Raw genomic sequence first — 27,407 nt, forward strand, 5'->3', positions numbered from 1 at the left:
AAGTACTGAACTACGGAAGGAAAATGTCCTCCCTTTACACATGCTGAGATACGCTTGAGACATCCTATCTCAAGTCAATAGTGACAAACGCAAAAACCTGCTGTCCCTAGTGGAAACGAGATCAGAATGTGGGGACACACATCTGTAATTCCAGATATCTGGGAGGCTGAGGAAGAAGCCAGCCTGGGCTGCTTAATGAGAGAGATGCTGTCTCAAACAAAACTGAGAGAGGCTGGGCGCTTGCTGAGCATGTGCATGCCCTGGCCCATCCCTAGTACCAAACACAGCACCTTAGCACAGGGACCTGTTGGCCAATGGCTTCCCAGATAGCTCATGCTTCAGTTCTGAGTTTAACATTCGCCAGAGCCCCCTGCTGGCTCTCCTCTGCACTAAGCTTAGAAAGTCCTTGAGTGAAACCTCTCTTCCTCACCTAAGACACTGGTGCCCTCCACTCCTGTTCCACCAACATGCTTTCAGTGTTTACTATCTGTCAGGAACGTCACAGCCATGCTGTCATCTACTGTGGGCAAAAGCTGAGGGGGCACAGGAGGAACTTTAGGCTCAGGGAGGTTAAACAATGATTCCAAGGTCACACAGCCAGTGGGGCTTAACCTCCATGGGCCTGACTCATGAACTCATGTTCTTTCTTAACCACTTCTTCCAACTGCCCCTACCTAAGTGGGGATAGCTCAAATCCAAGTTCTGCTTCCTTCAGTCTCTCCCTGGACCCCCAAAACTCTGATGACTTTTATTTCAACATGGATGTCCCATATGGGCTCACATGACTCAGGGACACTTTTGGTATTTTGATCTTACACTTTAAAAAAAAGTATTTGTGCTGTGTGCACATGTGGAGGTCAGAGGACAACTTGCAGGAGTCTGTGGTTTGCTCAGGGGGCTGGGAATGTGTGTTGCTTGAAGATACAAAGTCTCCACTTCCTCTGTAGCCCCTGAGCACATGGTTAAAAGTGCCACCAGGGTGGAGGAGGCCGCAGAGGTCTCTTGTCTGAGGCACAAACTATGTCACTTGCTTCCTGAAATCCCAAAGTGAAACCCCTCTGCCGCTCTAGCCACAAGCAGACCAAGGAAGATGTGGTAGTCAGTCTGGGAGCTGTCATGAATGCCTCTAAATTATCCATTCACAGTCATGTCTCCAGGGAATGATTTTCCAGGAAAAGGCAGTGTTACTTTCTAAGAAAGAAACCGAGATCTTACGCAGTAGATAAAATACTGTGAAGAGCCTGACCGAGGCTGCTTCCTAGAGCGGCCGCCTCAGAACAAAGTGTTGATAAGGGGATCACCCTCTGCTGTTTCTAAGAACAAGGCTCTGTACACATGCTCTCCTGCCTCTTGGCCAGCCAGCACCATCCTCTCACTATTGGACAGCTTGCCAGTGTGCTGCCTGGGGTTCTGAGACCTTAGAACCAAGCTTCACACCCACCTCCCCATACTAGGTGTTTCTAGGCTCTGCCCCCATGCTTGGCTTGGCTTCCATTCAGGGTTTTGACTGTACTCTGCCCTGGTGCAGGTGATCTGACAGCAATCCACAGAGGTGCCAGTTGCCACAGACTCTCAACCTACAATTACCAAGGGCAACAGGCTTTGGAAAGCCATTCGAGGTAGTAGGTGCATGTGTGAGGGTGTCCTTTACAGGTGACTAGACACCTATTGGAGGCAGGCTTTAACTGATCTAGAGACCCCTTCCTTATGGTCCAGGAGAGGCCAGATCACATGTACTCACCCGCCGTGTCTTCTCCACATCACCACATGGCAGCCGCTTCACAAAGTCGATGCCAGTCAGTGGAGTGCCCGTTGGGGGCAGGAGGATGGAAGCATCCATCATGAGATACTCTACATTCATGGGCTTTATCTAGGAGAGACAGGAAGAGGCACAGGAAGCCTCAGCAAAGGCCCTCCTGTACCTGGGCCCCAATGAGAGGCAGCTCCGGGTTGGACGGGGGCTGTACTCCTAGCTTGCCAGATGAGTGGCAGGCTTTTTATTTTCAGAGTTGCGGCTTTCCCCTTCACTTAAGCCACGACCACCTAGTGCTGGCTGCCTGCCTTCCTCTGTGGGACATGTTAAATACTGTTTCCCAGAGCAGAGTGGCAGAGCCATGTTCCCATTCTAGGCTGTTCTTTTTTCTTTTAAAGATTTATTTTATGCATATGAGTACACCGTGACTGTCTTCAGACGCCAGAAGAGGGCATCGGATCCCATTATAGCCATCATGTGGTTGCTGGGAATTGAACTCAGGTCTCAGGAAGAGCAGTCAGTGCTCTTAACCACTGAGCCATCTCTCCAGCCCTCCAGGCTGTTCTTGGCACTGGCTTTCCAGTAGGGCCTTCTCACAGTACAGATCGGCTGGCTATAATGATCCTACAAAGCCAGAACCTCCTCTTGGGAATTCCTTCTATTCCCTCCATAGGGTGGGGAATAACAGTGTGCCTCAGAGGCCATCATTCCTTTAGCAATAAACCTGAGTTGTTAAGGAATACTGACCAGCTTGATGGGCACTCCAGCCAGCCTCACTTAAGTTAGCTTAGAGGCCAATATCCTAGAGGCAGCGGAGGACTGACTTTAGTTGTAGGGACTGGGGTGTGTCACCTAAGTATTTCTGGAGAATGTCAAGCATTGTGCAGCAGAGCGCACCATAAACACTGGAGTAAAGTAAGCAAACCCAGGAAGCTTCCTGTGGAGTGGGGTCAGGGGAGGGAACACATTTTGGCTTATGATAGGGCCTTGCATGAGACCTGCTGCTGGGTATTTCACATCTGGCTGGGGCAAACCTGAGGTCTCCACTGCAGAGATGACAAACAGCCAGGCTCAGGTTATAAGGAAGCAATAAAGGCAGACACTTCAGGGGGCTTGGGACAGCCTTTCCAAATCATCAACAATCGGTAGCGTTTACATTTCCAACTGAAAAGGGTACCATGGGAGCGCACACTCTGAGAGGGGGAGTGTGCACTAGAGAAGGAGAAGTTGAAGCCTGTGCAGTGCTCCCTGTGCTCCCCTGTAACTGATGGTCTGAAGGGGAAGGTACTAGCTGCCTGCCTAGCCATGGCTGGGGCTATGTGAGCCAATAAGGTGCAGGCACAGTCAGGGCAACCCATTCGTCACAAGGAGGTATGACCTTGAAGGCGATCCATGGATGGGGGTGGGGTGGGGGCAGTGACAAAGATGAGGTGAAGACTCGGCTGCCAGAGGCCTGCAGACAGGCTTGGAAGCCAGGGAGCCACTTAGCCATGCTGTCTGCTTTTCTCTTTCTGACACTTTAAACACTTATGTTCATTATAAATGTCCCCATCGCTTTATGCTTTGGTGAGTTATGTCCATGGAAAAGATCACTTGTCATCTATTTATTGAGTACTACTTGGGGGCTGAGAGACAAACAAAATAGAAAGCTGTCATTTCCATTGTGTCCTCTGCTCCAGGGAGAGGCAGGGACTGCAGGGGCACTGCACCTATGAGAAGCAGCAGAGAGGACCACTCTCTATAGAAGCCCAGCTCTAACACTAGCAGGCTAGACAGACTTAGGGACATTACCCAGCTTCTCTCATCTCCCCTAATTGGATAAAGAAAACAATGGCAACAGTTCTCCATAGGTGAAGACTCTGGATTGAGGTTCCCAGGGCAGAAAAAAAAAAAGCAATCCTAATGTTGAAGATTCTACAAGGCAGATTCCTGAGGGCTTCTTGGTTATGGAGAACTGGAATGTTGCAGGCTTGAAGCCAAACTGTCATCCTCTGTCTTTAGCTTCCTTGACAGTCATTCCTTGCTTGTCTGTCTGACCATGCATCCTTGTGACTGACTGTCAGATAAAACTTTTTGGAACGTGTTAATCTAACACCCCACTGGCTTCCACCAACCTCACAGCTAAGAACGTTATTAGACAGCATCGGAGACTTATGATAGCGACCTCCTCACTTTGCTACAACCCTATCCCTGATGTTCTTATGGATGGGTTTGAAGAGTCTAAATTTATATTTATGATTGTATTTTGTTCTGTGACTCCATGAAACAAGTTCCTTAACAGAACATGTATGGAGTAATCTGAGTACTGGACATGGTCACTTATATTTGGCTCTAAAATAATAAACTCTCTTGTTTTCTTTCAAGATGAGAACTGTGTTTAGTGTCAGACTCAATACATACATACACAACGTGCTTTTCACCCTCGGAAGCAGTCGATCCTCAATAAAGGACACCTGTGTTCAATGATATGCAGATGACTCCGACACCATACAGACAGTGCCACCACTCAATGCAGCAAAGGAGCAGCACGAAGTGAGGCCCATCCCACCTCAGCTGGCGAGAGGCTGATTTCCTAAGGACCAGCTGAGGACTCATGTCAGCTACAGGGTCAGAGTATGTCTCTTATGTACTTCTAGAGAGTGCTAACCATTGTTCAGGACAGACCATAAACACTGGAGTAAAACCAGCACACACCAGGGAGCAGGGGAGAAGTGAACATATACACCTTTCCACACTGGCACAGCATGAGGCCTGCTGCTGGGTATTTTATATCCTCGTGGGACAACTGAGAGGTATGGGTCCTGCTGACAGATGACAGTCAGGCTCAGAAAGTAAGTAGCCTGCCCAGGGGCACACAGTTAGGAAGCAATAGAGGCAGATACTTCAGAGGCATGGGGATGAATATACTCTGATGCTTTAGTGGTGCGGCAATCACATTTACCTCACTAACAGTCTTGGCCACTCGACCAGGAAGTCCCAAATGAGACAGAACCCTCTGCAATTCAGTGGGTATGAAGGTACGTGCCGGCCTCTGTAAGTTCTTACATGCTGGCCTCTGTATATATGTTCTTACGTGCCGGCCTCTGTATGTTCTTACATGCTGGCCTCTGTATGTTCTTGCATGCTGGTCTCTGTATGTATGTTCTTACATGCTGGCCTCTGTATGTTCTGGCTCTGTACTTACTGTCATGCTCCTGTATTCATCTTCAAACATGTCCAAAAAAATCTCTTCTCCCTGCAAAGACAGGAAGGGAGTAAAATGGAGCTTATCCTACGTCCATAAATACAGCATTACAAGGGCTGTGTTTGGCTTTAGAGGCCATCTGTTTTTCATTACAAGTTCTTGTAAATCCCAGAAACCAAAACACGCATGTGAATGTGAGCACACAGATAAAGGGCCAAATATCAAATTGCACTGTTCAACGTGTTCTTCCTTTTGAAAGTACCTTCTGAAAGCTAGTGTTTCTTCAGTCATATCAGTTAGTTAGAGCACAACAACAACAACAAAAGAAGGTAATGATACATAATATATAATTATAATACACACAAGGCTAATATTTCAAGTGCTTAGCATTACTTACTTCTCCAGAGTGGTTGGAAAGTGGGAAGTGCTATTAAGTCACTATGTTAAACATGTGAGGCTCGTGCTGCTGGGGAGGCACCAATTGCCAGCACTAGCACTAAGCTTATAAGGCTACTAGCTCCCTTTGTTTTTGAGGAAAGTCTTGCACTTGGTTGCTAAGGACAATGACTGCACAGGACTCCACCTTGGGCAAAATCCAGCACTGCCTGATTCACTGTAAGAATGGGATGACAAAAGGACTTGTGTCTGGAAAAAAATAGGTTGGAGCCCAGGTCTGCTAAGCCACTCACTGTGAAGGCAAAATAATGCACAGAAAACGCACAGCCTCAGAGCCTGCCTCACAGTTGGGGCTAGGGAGAAGTCAGTACAGCCACTGCCCTGCATCATGAACAGAACCATCCTGTCTCCCTGGGCTCTTCTGGGAAATGGCTACTCTGTGCCTTTCTGTGTTTACAGCATCAGCACATTCAATGGGCAGACAGATTTCCTTCAGGGGGTGGTGGCCCAGCCCTGCCCCTTTGTCTGGCCATGGTCCTGGCAAGGTAGAGTTTTAGATTACAGGACTGGGCTTAGCTCTGTTAAAACCAGCAATGGTGGCAGGCAGAGTGCAAAGCACTAGCAGTGTAAGCAAAGACAGTGGGCCAGGGAGGCATTGCTGCCTCCTCCCCACCCAGCAGCTTGTTCAGGGGAACCAGGACCAGGAGGACCTCAGAGATCACAAGAGATCACCAGGATGACTCACCATGTGGATGAATCCGCTACAGCTGAGCCTCTGGGTCACCCTAAACTCATCCAGCATGTGAAGACATGGGGCAAAAGAGGCCTCAGTGACCCCAAATCTGCCTTAATCTAGAACTTCTCGGTCTCTGGAATAACTGCTGCTGATAGCATCTTCTCAGAGCACCCTAACTATATTAAGACATGCCTTATGACCAGAGCCAAACAAAACTGTATGACACTGGTCTAACTGGGTCTCCTAAAGCAAGAACCTGAAGGCAAATGTCTCTAAATCCTTCAGATCCTAAAGGTCACCTCACTAAATGCAACATGGTTCCTTAGATGCTGGCATTGAGTTTTCTTAGCATGCATACTTACAGATATTACACAATATGTAATTGATAAAAATCATGGGTGATTCATAGTAGTTTCCTATGTATTAAGAGCTATGACTTACGAATTTGACTGTCATATATCTCATAAATTACAGTAAATTTATGAGTAACTGATAAACAATTTGCCATAAACTAATAGTAAGTCCTCAAAAATTTTATTGTTCTTGTAAGAGACTGTGGGATTAAGTGCTAGTGTCCAATATTCATAAGCATGAAAAGTTTTCAAAGGGCCAACCAAGGGGCTCGGCAGGTGAGCTTGCGTTTGGTGCAACCTGATGACCCAGGTTTGATCCCATGTTCTATGATGGAAGGAGTGTACCAACTCCTCAAGGTCCTCCTCTCATCTCTGCATGCACACCACCGAAAGCAACATACTTAACCATGTGTGCATATATCTACTCCCACACCACTGCCTACAAGACCAGACTCCACCACCCTCTACTCCATGAGAGATACCCCCTGCTACTGTCCACCTGTGCTGCCAAGTACCTTATAGAAATGACGTACAAGGTGGACACTCTCTTCTCTTGCACCCTGTTGAAGAAGAAGGAAAGTGTGAGGGAAGCAGATCTGAGGGGAAACAGTAGGTGATTCAGTTAAACAGGGGAGTCAGTTAGAGAATAAAGCTATAATGTCTCCTCCTTAACACAAAATTCTTTCACCAGTGCATGCATGTATGTGCACACATACACACACACACACACAAACACACACTGTAGGTAGATATATGTTTCTACGTGTATAAAAGCTTTGCCATACAGAAGGAACATTTGAAAACTCCCAGGGGTAATCTCCAAAATAAGCCACTAGATGCAAGAAACTGGGATGTTCCAGTGGTCTGCATGGGGCGGCACCTCCGGACAAGTGTGCTTCAGCAGGACCTTGGGGGAAGGGGTCACAGGTGCCTGGGGCCTAGCTTCTCTGAGCTAGACTAGGGGTGTCATGAACAGGCAGTGTCAGCAGCCTCATGACTGGTGCCCTCAACTGATGGACAACAGTACAGGAAGGGAAGGGGAAGGCATGGCCTCACCTCCAGGCAGGCCAGATGCACATCCTTGATGACACAGCCAGAGCTGGTCAGTACTTGCTGCTTCAGGAGCAGGCAGCTCAGCTCCAGTGTAGCCAGCCGGATCCTGCCATCTGCAGAGCACAGCGGAGTCAGCCCAGTACCCACAAAGCCCAGTGTGCACTCCAAACACACGCTCTTGTTTTCCTTCTTTGAGGTTACCCACCACCTGATAGGTGGTGGCCTATTATCCAAGGACTCTCACTCTGCGGGTGGGGGAGGGAAGTACAGGTGGGGGTGGAGGTGGGGATGAGAGCCAACACATACCAATCCCTTCCCAGAAGGTTAACGGGTAAAGTGCCTTTGTGTGAGCAAGGGTAGGTGGGAGAAGGAGGGAGGGACACTGTGCTACAGCTGTGCCTGTCCAGCATGTTTCCCTCTTCCAGGTATGGATATAGACCAGCATGCTCTACATGACCCACTGTGGGTCATGTGACTTAGTAGAATTGGGCCTTCTCACCTGCTAGGTCTCAAACTCAGGACAAGTGTCACTCAGTAGTTCCCACTCTACCCACCAGGGGCTGGGCTTCTATTCCCCTTTCCGCAGCCTGATCCCTATATGACTCCACCATTTGGCTACACCCATCTCTTGCCCAGTTTGGTTGGCCATTCTTCTCCTTCTCCTTCTCCCTCTCCCTCTTCCTCTCTCTCTCCTTCTCCCTCCCCTTCCCTCTCCCTCCCTCTCTCTCCCTCTCCCTTTCTCCTCTCATGGTCCACTTCAGTCTGCTGGCCATGCTCAGCCTGGCCTCTCCCCTCTGCCTACTTCTCCCTTGTTTCTGCAGTGTACTCTTCAGGAGTCATCAGATCTTCCTCTCATTTCAATTTTCATTCAGTACCCAGGCTGTGAGCCCTAGGTGTCCCACCCTTGTTCCTGATCAGATGACACCAGATAAGAGGGGCCCAGGAAGCTTGTGCTGCTCAATTCTATAGTATGACAGAAGGGCCCAGGCTCTCCACGTGCTGGGTGTGAGAATTAGAACAACTGTGGGCCTGAATGAGTGGGCATGACAGCTAGCACTAGCTACTCCCCACCCCTGCTGACATTGAAAGGAAAATTATACAGATTTAAGGTTTAAAAATATGAAGTTAAAAGAGTAAGTTTCAAAATTCAGACTCAGGGCTAAACACTGTGAAAAGCAAGTCCAGGCAGCCCGCCCTGCCGCTAGGACTAACAGACCATAAAGATAAAGAAAAGGAATGCAGGAACCAGCCCGAGTTATCAGGACTGACTCAAACCATCTGGCAGAAGGGCACCTCCCCCAGCTTACTCAGAGTCACACCTTAACCAGATGTCCTTCAAACCCTGATACGCCCCTAGCTTCTAAAATCCTGTACGCTCCAGTCAATACGTACTCTCCTGCTGTGCTGTAATCTCACTGCCATGTTTAAATGAGCCAATCACTTATAGCCGCGCCAGAAATTAGCCAATTGTGTGTAACCGTGCCAAACCCCCTAGCCTTCCCTATATAAACCCCTGACTTTTGAGCTTCGGGGTCTGCACCTCTGTCTCCTGCGCAGGATACGTGTCGACCTGGAGATCCCCGTAATAGATCTCCGTAATAAACCTCGCTTTTGCTTATTACATCCAAAATGGTCTCTCTGTGTCTGGGGTCCGCGATTTCCTGCGACTTTAGAAAGGGTCTCTCTTCGGGGATCTTTCATTTGGGGGTTCGTCCGGGATTGGTGTTTCCTGGGGCGCACCATCCTGAGACTGGAGCTAGGATCTTTCAACATCACCAGTCTTCGGAAGGTGTCTAGAAAGGGGCTCCAAATTCCTTCCCTTGGGGTTGAGCACACTGAGTACCTGTAGAGATTTCCTCCTGGGGGTTTACAGAGTACCCGGCTCCAGGTTTGAGTGCTGGCTGGTACAGCATGAAGCTCATCACAATTTGGTCACAGTTAACAGAAACCCGACCCAGACTAGCTTCAACTCCATAAGCAGAAACGATAAACAAACACAAACACAATGGTCGACTTACAAAATCTGTTAGGGCAGAAGGGGATGGGGTGGGCACTGGCTTAATAATGCGTTGGGGATTCTATGCTACTTTCTGGATTGGAAAGGTAACTATTTGCTACTGGAAGCCATCTCTTTCCTCCTAGAGAAGATACCCACTGCCTAACCTAAGCAAACTGCCCCACGGGTCTTTGCACTTTATTTCTAAGGAAAGGTGTTAGTGTAGGGGAGAATGAGGGAGCAGAGTGCCTTTGGGTGTTGTGCCTGAGGTCTAAGATACCAAAGCTCAAGCAGCGGCACCCCAGGGACACACCCCTGACAACAGCTCTTTGGCTAATGCCCATAGGTGAGGTTGAAACGGATGAGAAGAAAATTTGTGCTTACAAAGGCCAAAGTTATATACATGCAAAGCAGGCCTTGTTTAGCATGATAAAAGCCAAGGGAAGGTTGGTTCCCCTCACTTAGGCACCCCACCCATCCACTCCAGACCTTCCATCCCTCTCCACTCTGGACAGGTATGTGCAGTTCTATTCCCTCTGCTGGCCACCAAGTTCCTGCCTTCACAAGTTCCAGCCAGAGTTGACTACAACACAGTTCCCTCAATGCCCTGACCTCTGTGGCGCCAACTGTTTCCCCTGCCCCCCAAAACTCGCCCCTGACCCCAGTCCCAGGAAAAGGCTCTGCCTCCTTTAAATAAATTTCTCAGCAATAACTGACCCAACAAGTACCCAATGTCTTGAGTCACAACCTGTGTCCTTTTTCTCCTGGCTCAGGGTCCTAAGGTGTCTTTTCTTTGTCACTTCTAGGCCTTTACAGACCATGCATGTGGGTCTCCAGTGCTGGCCTTGTCCTGACCTTTTCTCCGAGCACAAGACCCCCATCTCCATAGTCTTCAGCTTTTGGGACTTTGAAGACCATCAGCTGTGGCCCTTGGCTAGTTGGTAGGATGCAATCTGAAAGCATCTATCCCATGGCTGTTATGATACCTACTGCCCCCTGAGGCCAATGACCTGGCTCTCCAGGTCCCTCTCCCACTTGTTAGCATAGCCACACACGTTGCTCCAGTCAGTGCTTGACCAATTCTAGCTGACCTGGTTGAAGCTCACCACACTAAGCTGCTCTTAACTATACTTCTCTTCCCTGGTGAAGCAGGAGACCAGATTATCTCCCGCGCATTCACTCATTTTTAGTGATCTTTCTCTTGTCTTTGCAGAGCAGCCACACAACTGCTGACATTCCAGGCCAGAGAACTGAGCTGTAGAGGTCCTGTGCAACTTGAGGTGTTCAGCACTAGGCTAAGAACATTCTCAGTCATTCAGTTCAAAGTGTTTCTAGTCACATGTCTCCTGGAGTAAAAATCCCTCTTACCCCAGCTGGGAAAGCCGATGCCCACAGCTCCATCCCACTGCTATCATTGCCTTAGTGGCTGGCAATGATGGATGCTGGGTCAAACCACTGGAGACACTGGGCACAAGAGTGTATCCTCACACAACCTTTAAACCTGTTGATTCATTCAGACTCTCAGCTTAGTTCATCCCCACAATATGGCCTCAGAATCCCCAGAGAAGAGGGTCTCAGCCATGATGAAAGCAGAAAAGAAAGGCTGGTGTAGAGGGAGAAGAGAGGTGTGATTACACCTGAGGGTGTACACAGTTCCAGAGACTGAGCCCTGCCTGCAAGAGAAGGCAGATGTTGGTGGCTAGGGAAAAGGAATGGCTGAGAGTTCTCCAGCTTCTCAAAAAGAGCGGATCTAGAACCTATGGCTCATGTGCCTGGCTAGGACTCTGTTCCCGCAATACCCCAAGATAGGGCTACCTGGTTGGGCAGCATTGTTCATGATCCTGATGAGTCTCTCTGCCAGCAGATGGTTGTAGGTGGTTTTCTCAGCTTCACTTGGCACTGGGAGCTGGATTCGTTTTAGTTTTTCAGGATCCATGCCTGGAATGGAGAAAGAAGAAAAATGGCCCTTGGCAAAGCTGCTCAGTGGGAATCTTCTTCCTAAAGGATCTTTGCAGGGGGAGTCTGCAGCAGCAGCCACCGCGTTCCTTCTCAGAGACGTCGGCCTGGTCACTGCCTTGGTTTAGCTTCTGTCTAGGTTCCATGTACACTGAACATGCATAAATAATATCACAACATACATTTTCTGTCTAGGTTCCATGTACACTGAACATGCATAAATAACATCACAACATACATTTTCTGTCTAGGTTCCATGTACACTGAACATGCATAAATATATTACAACATATATTTTCTGTCTAGGTTCCATGTACACTGAACATGCATAAATATATCACAACATACATTTTCTGTCTAGCTTCCATGTACACTGAACATGCATAAATATATCACAACATACATTTTTTGAGGGTAAGGAGATGCTTCTGCTGGTAAAATGCTTGCTGCACAAGTATTGGGGCCCAAGTTCAATCCCCAGATGCCATGTACAATATGTGGCACATACTGCAATTCTGCACTGAGAAGATCCTGGCTCGCTTAGCCCAGTCAGTGAGCTCTAGGCCAGTGAGACCTCATCACAAAAAATAAGGGGAATGGTACCATGGAACACCCAAGGTTTGCTTCTGGCCTCCAGGCACATGCACATGCACACATACCTAAACCTACATGAACACATGAATACACACACTCACACACACACACTCTTCAACCCACATAAATACACACATGTGCATGCACACACACACACACACACACACACACAATACACACACACATACACTATTCAAAACATTTACTTTCTATTGCTATTTGTGAACAGGACATCAACTTGGTGCGAAAATTAACAGTAACTATGAAAGCCAGATGGAATGTGTTCTCACATTCTAGCCAATGACTGTTGACTGGACTCACTGTTGACTGCCTACTCGCCCTTGGCAGTGAGGAGGATACCCCTGGACCCAATGGTGGCACCGTTGACAGATGAGGCAGAAGTAGAAAAGGAACAGCTTTCACCAGAGCCACTCATTGCCATTCTCTGTGAGTCTGTGTGCATGTAAGGGCAGCCCTTTATACTCCATGCAGACACAGACCCCAGGAATAGAGATGAGACATACAAGGCCCAGTGACCATAGCTTTAAGTTCCCACTAATGAATGAAACAGCTAAGTGGGATGCCCAACACGTTAGCTGCAGGCTCTGAGCTGAGTGGGGCAGATGCCAGCCCCGCTCCTGACGAGTAGAACAGCAAAGAGGTGCTGAATGAAATCTTTGGCCCAGGCAGATGTACAAAAAGTAAAACTCATAAATCATATCTATTGCCAAGAAACAAAGAAATATCTCCCCCTCCCCCACCAGGGGAAATGAATAGTATGTAATAAAAGACAAAAGAGAGAGTGGGGTGGAGGGTAGGAATGGGCATGTCTGTACTCAGGCCATGATAGTATTTTTCCTGAAGAGGTACCAGGAGCTGGGATGTCAGGAAGACCTGCCAAGGCTTCAACAATGATGGCCTGAGAGGCAGGCCTTTGCAAACTCCTGTCCTCCCCTCTGACATGGTGCTTGAGAAATACTGCAGAAATAAACACAGTGCTTGACCTAGGTGCCGAGACCCCTGTGGATTGTTTATGCCTGAAGCATAGCTTTTCCTGTTATTTCAGTTGGGGAAGTGGCACTTCTCAGAACCCATGAGTTTCATCTAGAACCTTGGTAAGACAGTGGTGGTGGCACTGCTGGGTTCCCAGAGAAACCTGCTTTGTGCACAGTACTGGTGCTGTAAAGCAGTCTTCTGCTTTATGAAATGACTTAAGAAGAAAGGCCTGAGGGCTGGTGTTGTGTAGGGCTCTCTCACACCCACAGTACAGCTTTGAGGCTCAACTTGTGGGTTCTGCAGCTTGATGCCAAGCGTCTGACTTGGAAGATCTCTGGTTCCTAGGGCACAAATCACAACCCAATCTTTTTGGCCTTCACTCCCCTTGAGGTGCCAATCTCGTCCCCACATTTCTCTTTCCTTCCAGTATGAGGGGTGGACACAGGGCAGGACTGCTGCTCTGTGGCTCTGGGCAACAGCTCTCTCCCTAGCTGCTGCTCTTCCTCCCGAGGGTACCTACACTTTCACTATGCAGTCAGCTTCTCCATTACAGAGGACAGTGAGAGGCCAGGGGTAGATTCCCCTAGAGTTTCATAGGGAGGCCCTTTCTTAGGACTGCTCTAGCCTTCCTTAGACTTTCATTGTGTTCTTTCTTGACCATCTGCCAGGCTCCCAGAGTCCTGAACCCCGCACTCTGGGCCACATGCCTTTGGTGAGGAAGTTAAGGCTCAGAGTGATTCTGTGCTTACTCAGTTCTTTTTTGGAGATAACTCCAAAGGTGGCTGAGATCCAGTTAGGGAGGGGTGGTGGGACCACCCACACGGGGAGGCCTGGGATTGTTGTCACTGGGTAGTTAGTCACTGTCACCTCTTACTGGGTACCTACGGGAATCTGTGGTTGCATCCTGGGTAATATGCTTCTGTTTAGTGCGGGTTGCAAAAGGGGAGATGAAGAAGTAGAAGAAAATCAAGAAACTCAAGAAAAGTGAAAGTCAGGCTGCAGGAGACCAAAGACGGAACTTTTCTGGTGAAGCTTTTGAACTTCTGTTGCTTCATGTTTCTGAAGGTCAACTTTGAGGCACAGCTGTGGGGGTGGTCTTGTGCACTGATCATTGAGCATCTCCTGTATCAATGTTGTGTAAAGAATGTGCCCCAATTATCTCTGATTGGTTAATAAAGAGCTGACCAGCCTATGGCTGGGCAAAAAATATAATAGGGCAGCACTTCCTTTCTAAGTCAGGGGGTCCCAGGTAGAAAGAAAGGAAGAGAGGATCACGTGGAAGAAGAAAAGAGATGACCATGTGGAGAGGTCCCGGGGGAATCCTGATGAGCATGAAGAGCAGATCACCAAGACACTGGCCGGGAAGACGCACATGGAGCAGAGTAAGCCACGGAGAGACTCAGACTGAAGGTGAAGGGCGCGTGGCTGTGAGATACGATAGCTTAGAGGGTTAGCGTGGCTTAGAACCTGCTCACCCCAGCTTGCAGTTTGCTAATAAACTCACGAGACCTTTGTGTCCATTATTTGAGAAGCAGAATGGGAACAGATAAAAACTCCACCCCAAAATTATAGTCTACACACATCTGGGGAGGGCTGAGGTAGGGCCCTTCACAGAGGTCGGCGGGAAGCCAGTGGAGTAGGAAGAAGTAGTAGCCTTCATTGTGTTCTGGCTAGCTCTGGGTAGCTCGCCTTCATCTTCCAAGCCAATCAAGGTGAGTTCCATGTCTGGTTCTACTCCCAGATCTGAATGCAAAGCACAGGCCGCAAGGAAAGACAGTAGAGTAGGTTCTGCTCTGTTTTCTACCCTGGTAGCACTAAAACCTCATAAGATCTTGGTTCTTTTCACTAAGTTCCTTCAGTGTCAGGTACCTTGCTGTCTCTCCTGCAGCCTCTAAGACCTCCTCTGTTCCTTTGAATCCACCCCTCTGCCTGGGCCCCAGTTGTCAAGGTGTGTGTAGCAATACACAACACCACACATTGCCACCACCCTGAAAGCAGTTAGAGCCCTCAAACACCAATCAAGTGCTTCTCAAGAAGGTTTCATCATATGCCAAGACCTAACTCCAAACAACTAACCAATCGAAAAGCTTAGGTTCTATACAGACAAGGTATTTCTAGAGGAAGGGTACAGTTCCTGTGAAGGTTCTTCCTAGCACCTGCAAGGCCCTGGTTCCACCCCCGAGCCTAGGAAAAAGAGATGAATAAAATAAGTCTACATAAAGTGAGCTCAAAGAAGAAGCCTGCTAAGACCGCAGAGGTAGGAAAAAGCCCAGAGCCAACTCCATTTTCTGCTTTTCTGCCCATATTATGAGATCCTGCTCGTCCATTTTTCCCTCTACCTGCCCCAAAGTATGTGTGTCTTGCTATTACTCTCAATTCAAAGGCCACTGGATCAGATCTTAATGGAGGTACTTTTTTATTTTTGAAGAAGGTCTCACACGTAGCCTCAGACTGACCAACGGCTCTCCACCTTCCTGAAAATGGTAGGGATTATAGATATGGGCAACCCACTCACTGAATTAACTCATTTTATTATTTAAAGATTTTAATTATATCTACTTATGGTGGCGTAAGTGTAGTGGCCAGAGGACAACTGATGAAAGTTGGCTCTCTCTGTCTACCGTGTGGGGCCCAGGGATCAAACATGGGTGGCTAAGCTGGGCAGCAAGTGCACCTTTACTTGATAAACTGTCTCGCCAGACTTTAGTTAGTTAATTATTTGAAATCAACTCTGGCCCACTGTAAACAAAATAAAGCAAAACTAAACCAAAAAAACAAACAAGTAAAACAAAAACAAAAACAAATCAACAATAACCAAAGAAACAAAAGAGTGCTCCAATTTGAACAGGAGAAAGGTTACCACACAAGCAGCTGTGGAAAGGAGATCCTGAGCAGTCAGTCAGTTGAGCTGGACAGTTCAACACAGGCCAGGAGACAGGAGGCCTGGCTGGATCCGGTCTTGTTCTCTGTGACAAGCAGTGCATCATGACTGTGAACAGCCTTGGGAAGCAGTGTGCGGGGAAGCATTTCATTTGGGATTTTGAACTACCTGACTAAAAGAAACTGTCTGATGGTGCTGAAGGAACAAGGTCCATGATGGTTTAACCTTCGCATGCCACTTGACTACGTCTGGAATGACAGAGGAGACACAGACAGGCATGTCTGGGAGGGCATTTCCATAGAGGTTTAGCAGAGGAGGGACGACCCACTTCAAGTATATCGCTCTGCTTTCTGACTGAGGACATGATACAATAATCTGTCTCATGCTTCAGCCCCGACAGACTACCACCCTTCTAAAACATGACCCAAAGTCAAACCTTCACTTTCCCGACTCTTGTCATTGCCCAAACATGACAGGGCATGCATATAAAATGTGAGAAGGCACACAGGTATGATCCGTACATGTGGTATGGTTTTCAGTTACAGAAAGGCAGGCTTGGTGGCAAATGAGCGACAGCCTCTTTCCAGTCATTTCCCTCTGTCTGAGATAAGCCTCTGAAATAAGGTTTTGCCTGTTGCCTCAAGTCTCGAGTGCCTCAAGAAAACTTCCACAGAGACCTTTATATGCAGCACAGGACTCACTGAGATCTGAGATCTGCCTCCCAGCCGGCCGTGTGCGCCCTCATTCCTTTCCTGCCAACGATCAGGATGGAGAGAGGTATAGAGATTGTCACTTTCAATTAACAAATCCAAAGAACCCAGAAGAGATAGGAAAGGCATGGCTCCACACTGTAGTCAGGCTTCCCTCCTAGCTTGGACTTCTAGATTCTTCTTAGCTGCCGTGCACACACAGGTCAGGGGTGGAAGAGACACCTTTGGCAAAGGAAGCAGATGGAGACCTGATCGAGGAGTAGACATGAACAGGAAAGAAAACATGTCGACTCAGTTTTCTGTTGCTTGTGACCTCAGGTTATTCTAGCTGTAGCCTCATAGGCACTGGCAGCACTGGCGATCTCTAGACCAACAGTTCTGAGAGCTATGCGGACTGTAAGTCAGTCTGGAATGTATTTCCCATTCTCAGCTTGCATCAGCTGCAATCTGCAAAGTAGTGTCTGCCAGCTCTCATCCCCAGAATCTTGTCACCCACTTTTCAGCTTTTCTATACCTCTTGGTGGTGTTCCAGGAACTTCTTAGCAAAACAAAACAAATTCCAAAGCCCAAAGTGCCTCCTAGGTAAACAGTGGGGGCGGGATTGGACAGGGAGTGAAATGGAGAGACTAGGACTACAGAGCCGCCCAATACGCAGTCTCTACTCAGACTTGCATTTTCTATTACAGATACTAACCAGAATTTATTATGTGGCCCAGCTGAATCATGCTACCGCCTTCCTTAGTCAGGCAACCCTTCCCACTGTGGGGCCTTCGTTTCAGAGCAGATCTCATCTACTAAGATTTACGGGAAGGCTTGAGCTCACATTTGGTTTCTATTAACAAGGCTTTCAGGCTGAAATTGTTTTCTAAGGGGGAAATATCTACTGAGAAAAGAATATCTTATTTGGGGACTGCTTCAGGGGAAGGGCATGGGAAAGAGAAGCTGGAATCAAATGTAGCTAACCAGAAAGCCAGCCAGCTAAACAGCCACCACTCGAAGTCACTCAAGGCAGCCCCTGTGCCCAGGGGCCAGGCTGGCACACCATGTGTAGCAGCCCCTCCACCAGCAGCTTCCCCAGGGTGTCAGGGTCTCTGGCTGTCAAACTTGAGTTTTGTTTTTGTTTTTGTTTTTTTAACATTTTCTTTAATTTGCCTGTTTAAATGGCCCAATTTTACTAGCTCTAAACACTATTTGTCACAGAGAAACTTGAGTCAGGAATTTGGTCACCACCCAGATTGTTCCCATCCACATCAGGAGGAAGGCTTGGTCCTCAGCTGTGGCCACTCCTGTCACATTAGCACAAGGCCCTTGAGCAGTTGTAGGGTCCCCACTGACCTGTTCTCTTGCTGGACCTCACCCTTCCCACTCAGTTCGAGGTCTATCCTACCTGCATAGCCTGCTGATTTCCAAGTCTGTCACAGACCTTCCACCTCCATAGCCCACACCACTCCACTGCTTGCTTCCTCAAGACATGTGCAGCTTCGCTCCAGCAGCTCACTCCCCCAAGCTGAAACCCAGAGCTGGAGGCTCCTCTGGAAACTGGATCTGAGGATAGTCTCCTCCCTTTTTTCTTATCTTTTAAAAAAATTTCCTTCCTTCCTTATTTATGTATTTATTAGAATTATTTATTTTATGTGAGTACACTCTAGCTGTCTTCAGACACACCAGAAGAGGGCATCAGATCTCATTACGGATGGTTGTGAGCCACCATGTGGTTGCTGGGAATTGAACTCAGGACCTCTGGAAGAGCAGTCAGTGCTCTTAACCACTGAGCCATCTCTCCAGCCCCTCCTTATCCTTTACATTATTTATTTTATATGCACATGTACCTTGCCTGCATATATGTCTGTGCACCATATACATAGTTAACTGATGGTTGTAAGCCACCATGTGGGTGCTGGGAATCAAACCTGGGTCCTCTTGAAGAGCAGTCAGTGCTCTTAACTGCCAAGCCATCTCTCCAGCCTCTCTGAGGGCGTTTTCCTGCTTTTAAGTTCTCTAGGATTTTCCTACTATACTTGGCATAAACCCGAATCTCTTCACATGCCTCCCTGGCCAGTCTCACTGGGCCTATACAGTATGTCTGTACTTCCCTATGCAGGCCCTTTGTCTGGAGCGGTCTGCTTCATCCTTACAGAGCTAACTCCGTGGTACTCTTCCAGTTCTGTTATAAGTTGTTCTGTCCTTTGGAGAAGCATTCCCTGGCTGCTCTGACAGGGACCTGGCTTTACCTCCACTCTGCTCTCTCATTTCCTGCTTCCCTTTCCCATTGCCTTGATTTCTCTTCTTGTTCACTTGGATATGACTGGCCAGAATGGTCCCAGTTCATTCAGCAGTACCCTGCACAGGGCATGTGCTAGGCTTCCTCAATCCTTACTCACATTGTCCACATCCCGCATGGCTTATGTCTTCTGATTGGACTACTAGAGTCCATCTTGAGGGATGCAAAGTAGGTATGAAACTTCCAGGCTCAACTGGCTCTATAGCTACCATGGCTCACAAGAACAGAGCTCTTGGGCCACTGTACTTCCTCCTAGGATGACTCCAGCCTGCTGGCTTCTTGAATCACCTTCCCGCCCTAGTATATATGAGCACTGGCAGATGTATTCCCGGCACTGTGCACCCTGTGGCTCCATCCTTTGCCAACTTTCGTTTTGAGTACTTCTTCCTCAAACACATGGTCTAAGAACAGTCCAGAAGTCATTCCTGACTCCTGCAGGGAGGCTCCTGTGTGGTTTTCCAACAGGGATGCTAAGGGTCTCCCCAGAATAAGTACACACAACAACAAGTCAACTCCAGGCTAAACACATGTTCTTTAACATGCTGGTTTTAGTAACACTGAGAAAACTGTTTGTGAACTTCTTTAAAATGTTTTGGAATTTACTTTTTTTACTTTATATCTATGAATGTTTTGCCTATATGCACCACATGCATGCCTGATGATCTGCAAGCATGTGACGTTTGGAACTCTGGGGGCTCTTGAGAGTATAAAAACGCTAGAGTTCCGAGAGGGGCTTCGGCTGCTGCTGCTCCTCCTTCTGCTGGCTGCTGGCATTTGTTGGTTGGAGATGTCCTGATGATGAATCTCAAAACTGCCCCAAAGAACTCAGTGCTCCTAATCAGCAGGAGACAGCCTAATGATAGTAACACCCTTCCTCTCTAGCCTTCCTTCTCTTCTACCTAGTGTTGGAGGGTTGGGAGGGATTAGGTGGAGAAGGGTGGAACCTATAAGGTAGCCAAAAGTCTGGTCTGGCTACAATGTTCTGGAAACAATGATGAGTCAGTCAGTCTCTCTCTCTCTCTCTCTCTCTCTCTCTCTCTCTCTCTCTCTCTCTCTTTCACACACACACACACACACACACACACACACACACACACACACACACAATAATCTAAACTTTTAAGAAACCACAGAAAGAAAGTAAATCTGTAGGAAGCAGCAGAATATATGAAATAAATTTAAGAATAGAAATCAGTGAAACAGGAAATCCATCAAGAATGTCAGTAAAACTGATAATCCTCTAGGCAAAGTGATCAGAAAAAGATGAGATGATCCCAAATTATCAATATCACAAACTAGACAGAGCCCAGTCTCAGATCTTCTAGACAACGCAAGATGACAGAAGAGAGCCCTGGACATACTGTAATAACACATCTGACAGGTTAGATGAAATGACCAAATGCCTTGACAGATGTGAATCAGCAAAGCTCACGCAAGAGGGAAATTCTAACATTGCCACAAGAAACTCAGTGGTTACAACTTTCCTTTAGTCGAGTGTGCTGGAGCTCTCCTGCAATCCCAGTATTTGGAATGTAAGGCCCTGGGACCAGGGGCATTCCTGGGACAAGCTAGAAACCAATGCAAAGGAAACTCCCAGAATCTATGAGGGTGGTCCCAGCTAAGACTCTTAGCAATGGGGGGACACAGAGCCTAAACTGGCCATCTCTTGTAACCAGGCAAGACTTCCAGTAGAGGGATTGGGTCACCAACTCAGCCATAAAACCTTCGAACTGCAAGTGCTGGGGTAAAGGTGGCCCAGAAGTTGGGGGGTGGGGTGGCCAGCCAATAACTGGTCCAGCTTGATACCCATGTCACAAGAGGAAGCCCACCTCTGACACCGCCTGGAGAGCCAGATCCCAGAGGCTGAATGAATAGCCTAGAAACCTAGGATAGACCCAAACAGGACTGGTAAACAAGCAAATGAACAGAAGAAACAAAGTCCATGAAATGGTTTCTAATAATATTCTGCTATACTCGTAGATTGGCATCTAGCCCAATTATCATCAGAGAGGCTTTACCCAGCAATTGATGGAAACAGATGCAGAGACCCACAGCTAAATATTAGGTAGAGCTCGGGGGATTATGCGGAAGAGGGGAGGAGGGATTGTAGGAGTCAGAAAGGTCAAGGACACCATAAGAAAACCCACAGAATCAACTAACCTGGGTCCATAGGAGCTCAGAGAATGAACCACTAACCAGGGAGCCTGCATGGCACTGCCCTCGGCCCTCTGGGTACGTTACAGTTGTGTAGCTTGGTCTTCCTGTGGGGCTCCTAACAGTGGGAGCAGGAGCTGTCTCTGACTCTGTTGCCTACCTTTGCTCCTGAGGCTGGGTTTAAGGTGTGCATCAGCACCACCCGGCAATAATACAGTTTCCTCAAAAACTAAGTACATAAGTGCAGTGCGTCCGGACAGCAGCATCACTTATGAACGCAGATACAAACGTCCTTCTCAGTGGGGACTGCGGCTCCAGCTCGGCTGGTGGAGCATTACCCCAGCTCAGACCTGGTTTAGCACTGTCAAAGGAAGGAATGATGGTGCACACCTAATCGCAGCCCTGAGAGGCAGGAGAATCAGCTCATCCCCAGCTACAGAGTGGATCCCAGATTAGCCTGGGATGCATGAGACCTTGCCTCAAAAACCAAAACAAACAAAACAACCTTAAGAAAAAAAAAAACTTAGCAGGTCATATCCAGCAATGTGCACAAAATTTCACAGCAGGTAGAACCAACCCAGAGTTACCCGGGAGAACTGGAGACAGCTTTGGAGAAGGTGATTTCTAGTGGAACGCTGAGAGGGAAGCACAGGCAGTGACTTGGAGAAGAGAGAACATCCAGAGAGAGCACAACTGCATAAGAAAGCAAGGCTCTCTGGGTACAGGTGCCATGTCCACACTGTGGTGGCGGCTACTGCACTTCTGAAGGAGAGTCCCAGACACAGGGCTGAGCTCAGGATCGAGTGTGCTATGATCCCACCCCAGCCAACATTAACCATCTTGGGACTGACTAGGACCACATGGGAAGGCTCATGAGTATTCATTGCTGAGGTCTCTAGCAGTCCTTTCTGGTCCTTCCCTGGTTCTTTCATCAGTCTCTAGGCTCCTGTGAGGTGCCCCAGGCCTTCTTATAGGCTCTCCTTTCCACCTCCATGGAAGAGAGGCAGTTTCCACTGCTTGGCCACAGATGATGGAGGAGAGTTGCCTCAAGCTCACCTCTACCAGATGTCTGTTGCTGTACCTGAGGGTGAAAACCCTCCAGCTAAAGGTCTGAGAAGGGAATCCTTGAAATCAAATCAAGGTGGAAAAGCAGGTCCTTTCTAGATACTCCACAGAACAGGGACAAAAGGGTAGAGGTTAAAGGAGAAGCTAAAGATTCCTGAACTGCAAAGAACAGTTGTAAGCGGGGGAGGGATATGGACATTGGACAACAAAGCAGCAACCTTGTGCTTTACCCTAGTGCTATTTACTAAGGAGATGCAGAACAAGTATCACCCAGACACCCAACAGGCATTTCCATACAGATGTCAAACACTGTGTTAACCCTGAAGGCAAGAGAAGAGTAGGCCCAGCAGCTGGCCATACAGACAACATAGGAGCCATGGTGCAGTTGGCTGTCCTCTTAACTGAGTTCATAGAGGACGTGTGAGAAACTGACCGAGAAGTTGCCTTCAACAGGAAGGCTGGAGACACAGCAGCGGGGAGGCATTTGCCATTAGGTGTTCTTGCTGACTGGCTTAATGTTGAAGACTAATGATTTAGGAATAAATAAAAGGACATTCAGTTCTGCTCCAGCCATAGGCTGTCTTCTTAGTAGCATCACTTCTATCTACTCCCAATATAAATTTCCTGGAAGGCTATTTGACAATGTGTGTCAATCTATGCCAACTCTAGTTCTTGTGAATATTCTTGAGGAAAGTCTCCAAACTTGGCTGTGGGGAGCAAGATGGGCCAACACTAGAATCAGCTTCCAGCACTGGGCACTGAGGGAGGGATTGGTACATGCCAGTAAACGGTCAGCTCCATTGGAACTGGGGCCTGGCCACACAGCCTGAACAAGGAAGCTGGAGAACCACAGCTCTCTTCAGAAAGGAAACCTAGGCTTCCACACAGGCCTATTTTAGCACTGAGCCCACGGCAAGAATATCAAGTATTATAAATAGCAAACCCAAGGTTCCAATTTGACTGGTTTGTCTCTGATGTCAGGAAAGTGGTCGTTGGTTAGGTTAGTTGTAAAGCAGAGAGGGGTCTGTAGAAAGCCACAGTGGGGAAGCCGCCTCACTGGGTTAGACAGCCACGCTTGACTTTTCCTGACCAGGCCTGAGTCACCAATGCTTGTGGCTTCAGTCTGCAGAAAACACCTGAGAAGTGAAATGAGACTAAAGGAGAGCAGTGCAGGAGTCAGCCTCAGAGACCAGGGGGGAAACTCCGTTCTAAAGTCCCTCCTCCCTCCGCAGCAATGAAGAGGAAGGTTGCTACAGAGCACATCATGGTCACAAACACCAGGCAGGTGAGAAGAAGCATACATACCTTTGTTATGAGACATGGCATAGAGGAGGCAGAGCACGAAGAGGGCATGATAATCATCGTCAGGGCTGTCCAGGGCATGGTACACCATATCCAGGAAGGGTCTGCACAAGAGGAAAGCTCTGTGAGCCTCTGGCACAGTGTGCATTTCCCTCTCTCACCTGACAACATCAGCTGTCTTTGCTTCTCATGGTCTAAGGCCACTAGCTTGTGGTAAATGCAGAGTATGCCTGGTCCAGAATCAGGCATTGGGAACACATCCATACAAATGAGAGATGGACTCTGACCTTGGAAAGATGCTATGGGGGCAGAGTTGGGGGCTGACCAAGGATAGACCACTCAGACACTTAACAGTCACGGTGACTCTGAGACGGCAGGTACTCCCATGCCAGCTGGCAGACAGCACAGGCATGCATCATTACTTTAAAGAAGGGTGGGAGGAATCAAGATAAGAAGAGGACCAGTATAACAGACCTATACCATGGGGCAAGGCACCATTAGAAACATTTAAAGGTACAGCTAGAGTCACACTTCCTGGGTTCAAATGCCAGTTTGCTTTTTCCTGCTACAAACCCCCTGGTGAGTTCCTTAACTGCTCAGAAGTGCTACAGCCCAGGAGGCTGACTGGAGGGCCTCAGCATAGGGCCATGCCCTGCACTCGATTACTATACTTGCTATTTCAAGGACACTTCTCCGTGAATTAATTCTGACTGTGTCCTGGCTTAGCAACCTCTTGGGCTAATACTCCTTGACTAGAAGAACTGATGGTGAGGTCTCTCACTCTTTGATATAAAAAGTAGCCACAACCTGGAAAATACAATGCCGCCCAAATGCCACCCTTCCCAAGGTAGGGCCTAGCCTGACAAGACTTCAGTAACAGTAAACACAGTAGCACAGGGCGGGCCTGGGGGCAGGAGGCCGCGCTCCCATCTGAGGCCGCGCCACTGAATGCCAGGCTGAGGTGAAGAAAGCCAAGTTCTGCAGAGAGCGATCGAGGCTGTATTCACACCGGGAAGGACACGTGGGCATTAGCAGTATGGACTATCTATGAGGACTGAAAATAGAAAATAGGACTGTTCAGAGGAGACCATTTGCTGCAGAATCTTCCATATCATCTTGAGAATTTTAGGCTTTTGATGAGGCAGATCTGGAGATGGAAGTGGAGGGCCTTGAGCATGGTAGGCAAATGTTCTGCTACTGAGTTACATTCCTACCTCCTCACTCTGAGTCCCCAGCTACATAATGCATCAACACAGAATATTAAGCTGAAAAATGAAAATAAAGAAGTAGTAAAAATGTATTTGTCATGTTTCACATAAATGCTAGATACACAAAACTTAAAAGGAAAACCTTAAGGGGACAGTGCCCTTAAGAGGGTCCCTGCGGAGGTGGCTCCTCCATGTAATCATGTCCACAGCTCTGCTATGTGCAGACTTGGGCTCTATAAGCTTCTGGCAATAACTATGCCAAATCTGAGACTGGGGTAAAGTGTAAAACATTTCTCTAAGTTAGCTGGCTGCAATTTGGATTGCATTTGCACTTGGAAATAGTACGCATGACCAAGTACAATAACCAAGGGAGGCTAGTGGGTGAGCTGTCTTTTACGCATGAGATGAAGGATTATGAAGCCACGAAGCATCCACTTACTAACAGGATTGTGATGTGAAAAAGACACGGAGGTTAGTACTAGATAACAAAAGGGAGAAATAAAACAAGACAGGAATGAACTAGGGACAAGGGGTGAAAAGTTGGTAAGAGACACTGAAGTCGGAACATCTGGGAGCACTGACTTTTCTTTTTTGTACTCCTAAAGAGTTTTCACATTTTTCTGGAGGTGCATCATTTATTTATCTTTTAAGGATTGCTGAGCAGGGTGCACATCTTTAATCCCTGCATTTAGGAGACAAAGACAAGTGAACTCTGGGGGTTCCTGGCCAGCCAGAGAAAACTACTTACTAAGCTAGTCCCGAAACAAAACAACAAATTTGGGGGGGGGGCATCTTTGTACTTTATTTTGGGTCTAACCAGACCCCGAGTGTAGGCTAAACTCTGTACAAGGGAAACCCCAGCAGTTCCAGTTCTCTCTGTGGTGGAATAGACATCAAGATTCAGCTGATGCTCTAGGAAACAGATGGCCATTTTCCTTTGCTCTCAGGCTGAGAAGTGGGTGTTAGGAATGCTGCCTCAGGCTCAGGGACACACAGAAAACCTGTAGGATTCCAGCTTCAGCCACTTGAGTCATTGTCTGCTAATTAGAAAGCTATGTGGTCACAGTTACCAGTTAAGTCATCCAAGGTTTAAAAAGAACCCAATCAACTCTTAGAAACCCCTGTTCCCTAAAATGCAGGAAAAAGAAGTCATTCAGTCCCAATCAGACAAAATGCTCTCCTCCATTTCACAAAGCTACACTGTTACTGTTTCAGGTAAACATGATTCCCCATATTTGATCCTACAAATCTGAGCACATCACCACAGGGTCACAGAAAGGAGCAGTGTTCTGGAAGCACATACATCAGCGTTGCAAGCCATCTCTGAGGTGACAACAACAGGTCAGAGTAACAGGGCCAGGACAGGTGGCAGCACTGAATCACTCTGACTATGGGCAAAGGCCTCACAGACATGGGCAAGATGGTAAGCAGGGATTGAGATGGGGGTCCCATGCCTGACGCAGGAGACGGTCTTCCTGGGAATGGCCTCCATCCTTTAGACCCAGCCTAGCTACCAACTGTCCTGGACTAGCCACCTTGTCAAAGAAAAGGGCATGAGGCTGTGACTAAGGCCAGCTCTTCCCTTACGTACTCCAAGAGCTTGTATCTCTGCGTGGCTAGAGGCCAGAGCAGAGGAAATGAATAGAAGCAGAGCCAACTGGTAGGCTGGTGGGCAGAAGAAGCCATGATGAGGTGTTTACCCTTTCTCAAGGCGAGGGGCTGTGCAGCAGTTCCCAGCAGTGCCTAGCCGCTTACCTGCTCCACTGTGCGTTCTCTGAGCTCGTGGCAGCGCTCTTCTCCTCGTCTGTGGTGTTCTGCTCCTGCACCGAGGCCCCGGCAGTGGCCACCTCTGAGAGCTTGCCAAGCTTCATGATCACCATCTCAATCTCTGGAGGCAAACATGGAGATGGGTGAGCCCAGCCGGCATCAGTAACAGACGCTCAAGTTGTAGACCAAACATGTGTAAAGCACCCAGACATGCCAAGCAAGCCTCAACAGGGGAGGTGGACGCCAGCAATATGGGGGAAAACTATCTAGGCCAGGCCTCTGTCTATCCATCTGAGCAATACCAAGACGTGAGCCCTGACTTGGACAAACACACAAGGAAGTTACCTGTTTTACTTCCTGACTTAAGACACTTAACTCGGTCATTGCCACATTTCCTTTCCAAAGGGTTGGAGGCAGCTCAGGGGATGGAACATGAGGCTAGTGCGTCCTTACCTAAGATCACTGGACTGCTCTGAAGCTCTTTACACTTTAGAAACAGCTCTGGCAGGACAGAGGCCATGTTTCCGCCTTTCTATTATAACCTCTGGAATGTAGACACGTTAGGAACCTCATTTTATTTTTCCCAACTCTGGGAGAAGAACGTACAGCAACTGACTGAAAGTGTGGTATATATTTTCTTTTCACAAACATTAAGCACCACTGAGCAAAAGTGAAGTCAAGAGCGCTCCTGTGCTTCCTGGTGTCCCCATCAAGAGTTCTTGTCATGTGCTGAGGCCATTCTCAGGCAAGTGCCCTTCTCCTGGGGTGTCCACTGGTGTATGCCGATCCCTAGCTGGCTCCGCGTCCTATTACCCTCATCTGCTCTCCACTCCAACTAGAGGACTATCCCAAGTGATAATAAGTGGAAACAAGCTCGTGTCCCTCTTGTGTTTCAAGCTCCCCACGCCTTCTCCTCACACTCAGGATGAAATCCAAAGGGCGCAGACCATGGCCTCACTCCTCCTACGCCTGGCCTGTCTGCCTCTGATCTCATACCCTGGCCTGTCTGCCTTGCTGGCCCC

The 27,407-nt window shown here is 48.1% G+C and overlaps 1 protein-coding gene across 26 annotated transcripts in view; it reads right to left on the reverse strand.

Moving 5' to 3' along the window:
- Positions 1 to 27,407, reverse strand: part of Clec16a (C-type lectin domain containing 16A) — a 195,747-nt gene that overhangs the window by 103,127 nt on the left and 65,213 nt on the right. For all 26 annotated transcript variants that reach the window (NM_001398551.1, XM_087570106.1, XM_087570110.1 and 23 more), the window contains exons 11-17: positions 26,374 to 26,506; positions 23,414 to 23,514; positions 11,287 to 11,409; positions 7,479 to 7,588; positions 6,938 to 6,982; positions 4,938 to 4,988; positions 1,742 to 1,870 (exon numbers count right to left, since the gene is read on the reverse strand). In NM_001398551.1, the coding sequence (NP_001385480.1) occupies positions 1,742 to 1,870; positions 4,938 to 4,988; positions 6,938 to 6,982; positions 7,479 to 7,588; positions 11,287 to 11,409; positions 23,414 to 23,514; positions 26,374 to 26,506 (692 nt within the window). The remainder of the gene's footprint in view (positions 1 to 1,741; positions 1,871 to 4,937; positions 4,989 to 6,937; positions 6,983 to 7,478; positions 7,589 to 11,286; positions 11,410 to 23,413; positions 23,515 to 26,373; positions 26,507 to 27,407) is intronic.

This window comes from Rattus norvegicus, chromosome 10 (assembly GCF_021556685.1).
Source record: "Rattus norvegicus strain SHRSP/BbbUtx chromosome 10, alternate assembly SHRSP_T2T, whole genome shotgun sequence".
Lineage (NCBI taxonomy): Eukaryota > Metazoa > Chordata > Mammalia > Rodentia > Muridae > Rattus > Rattus norvegicus.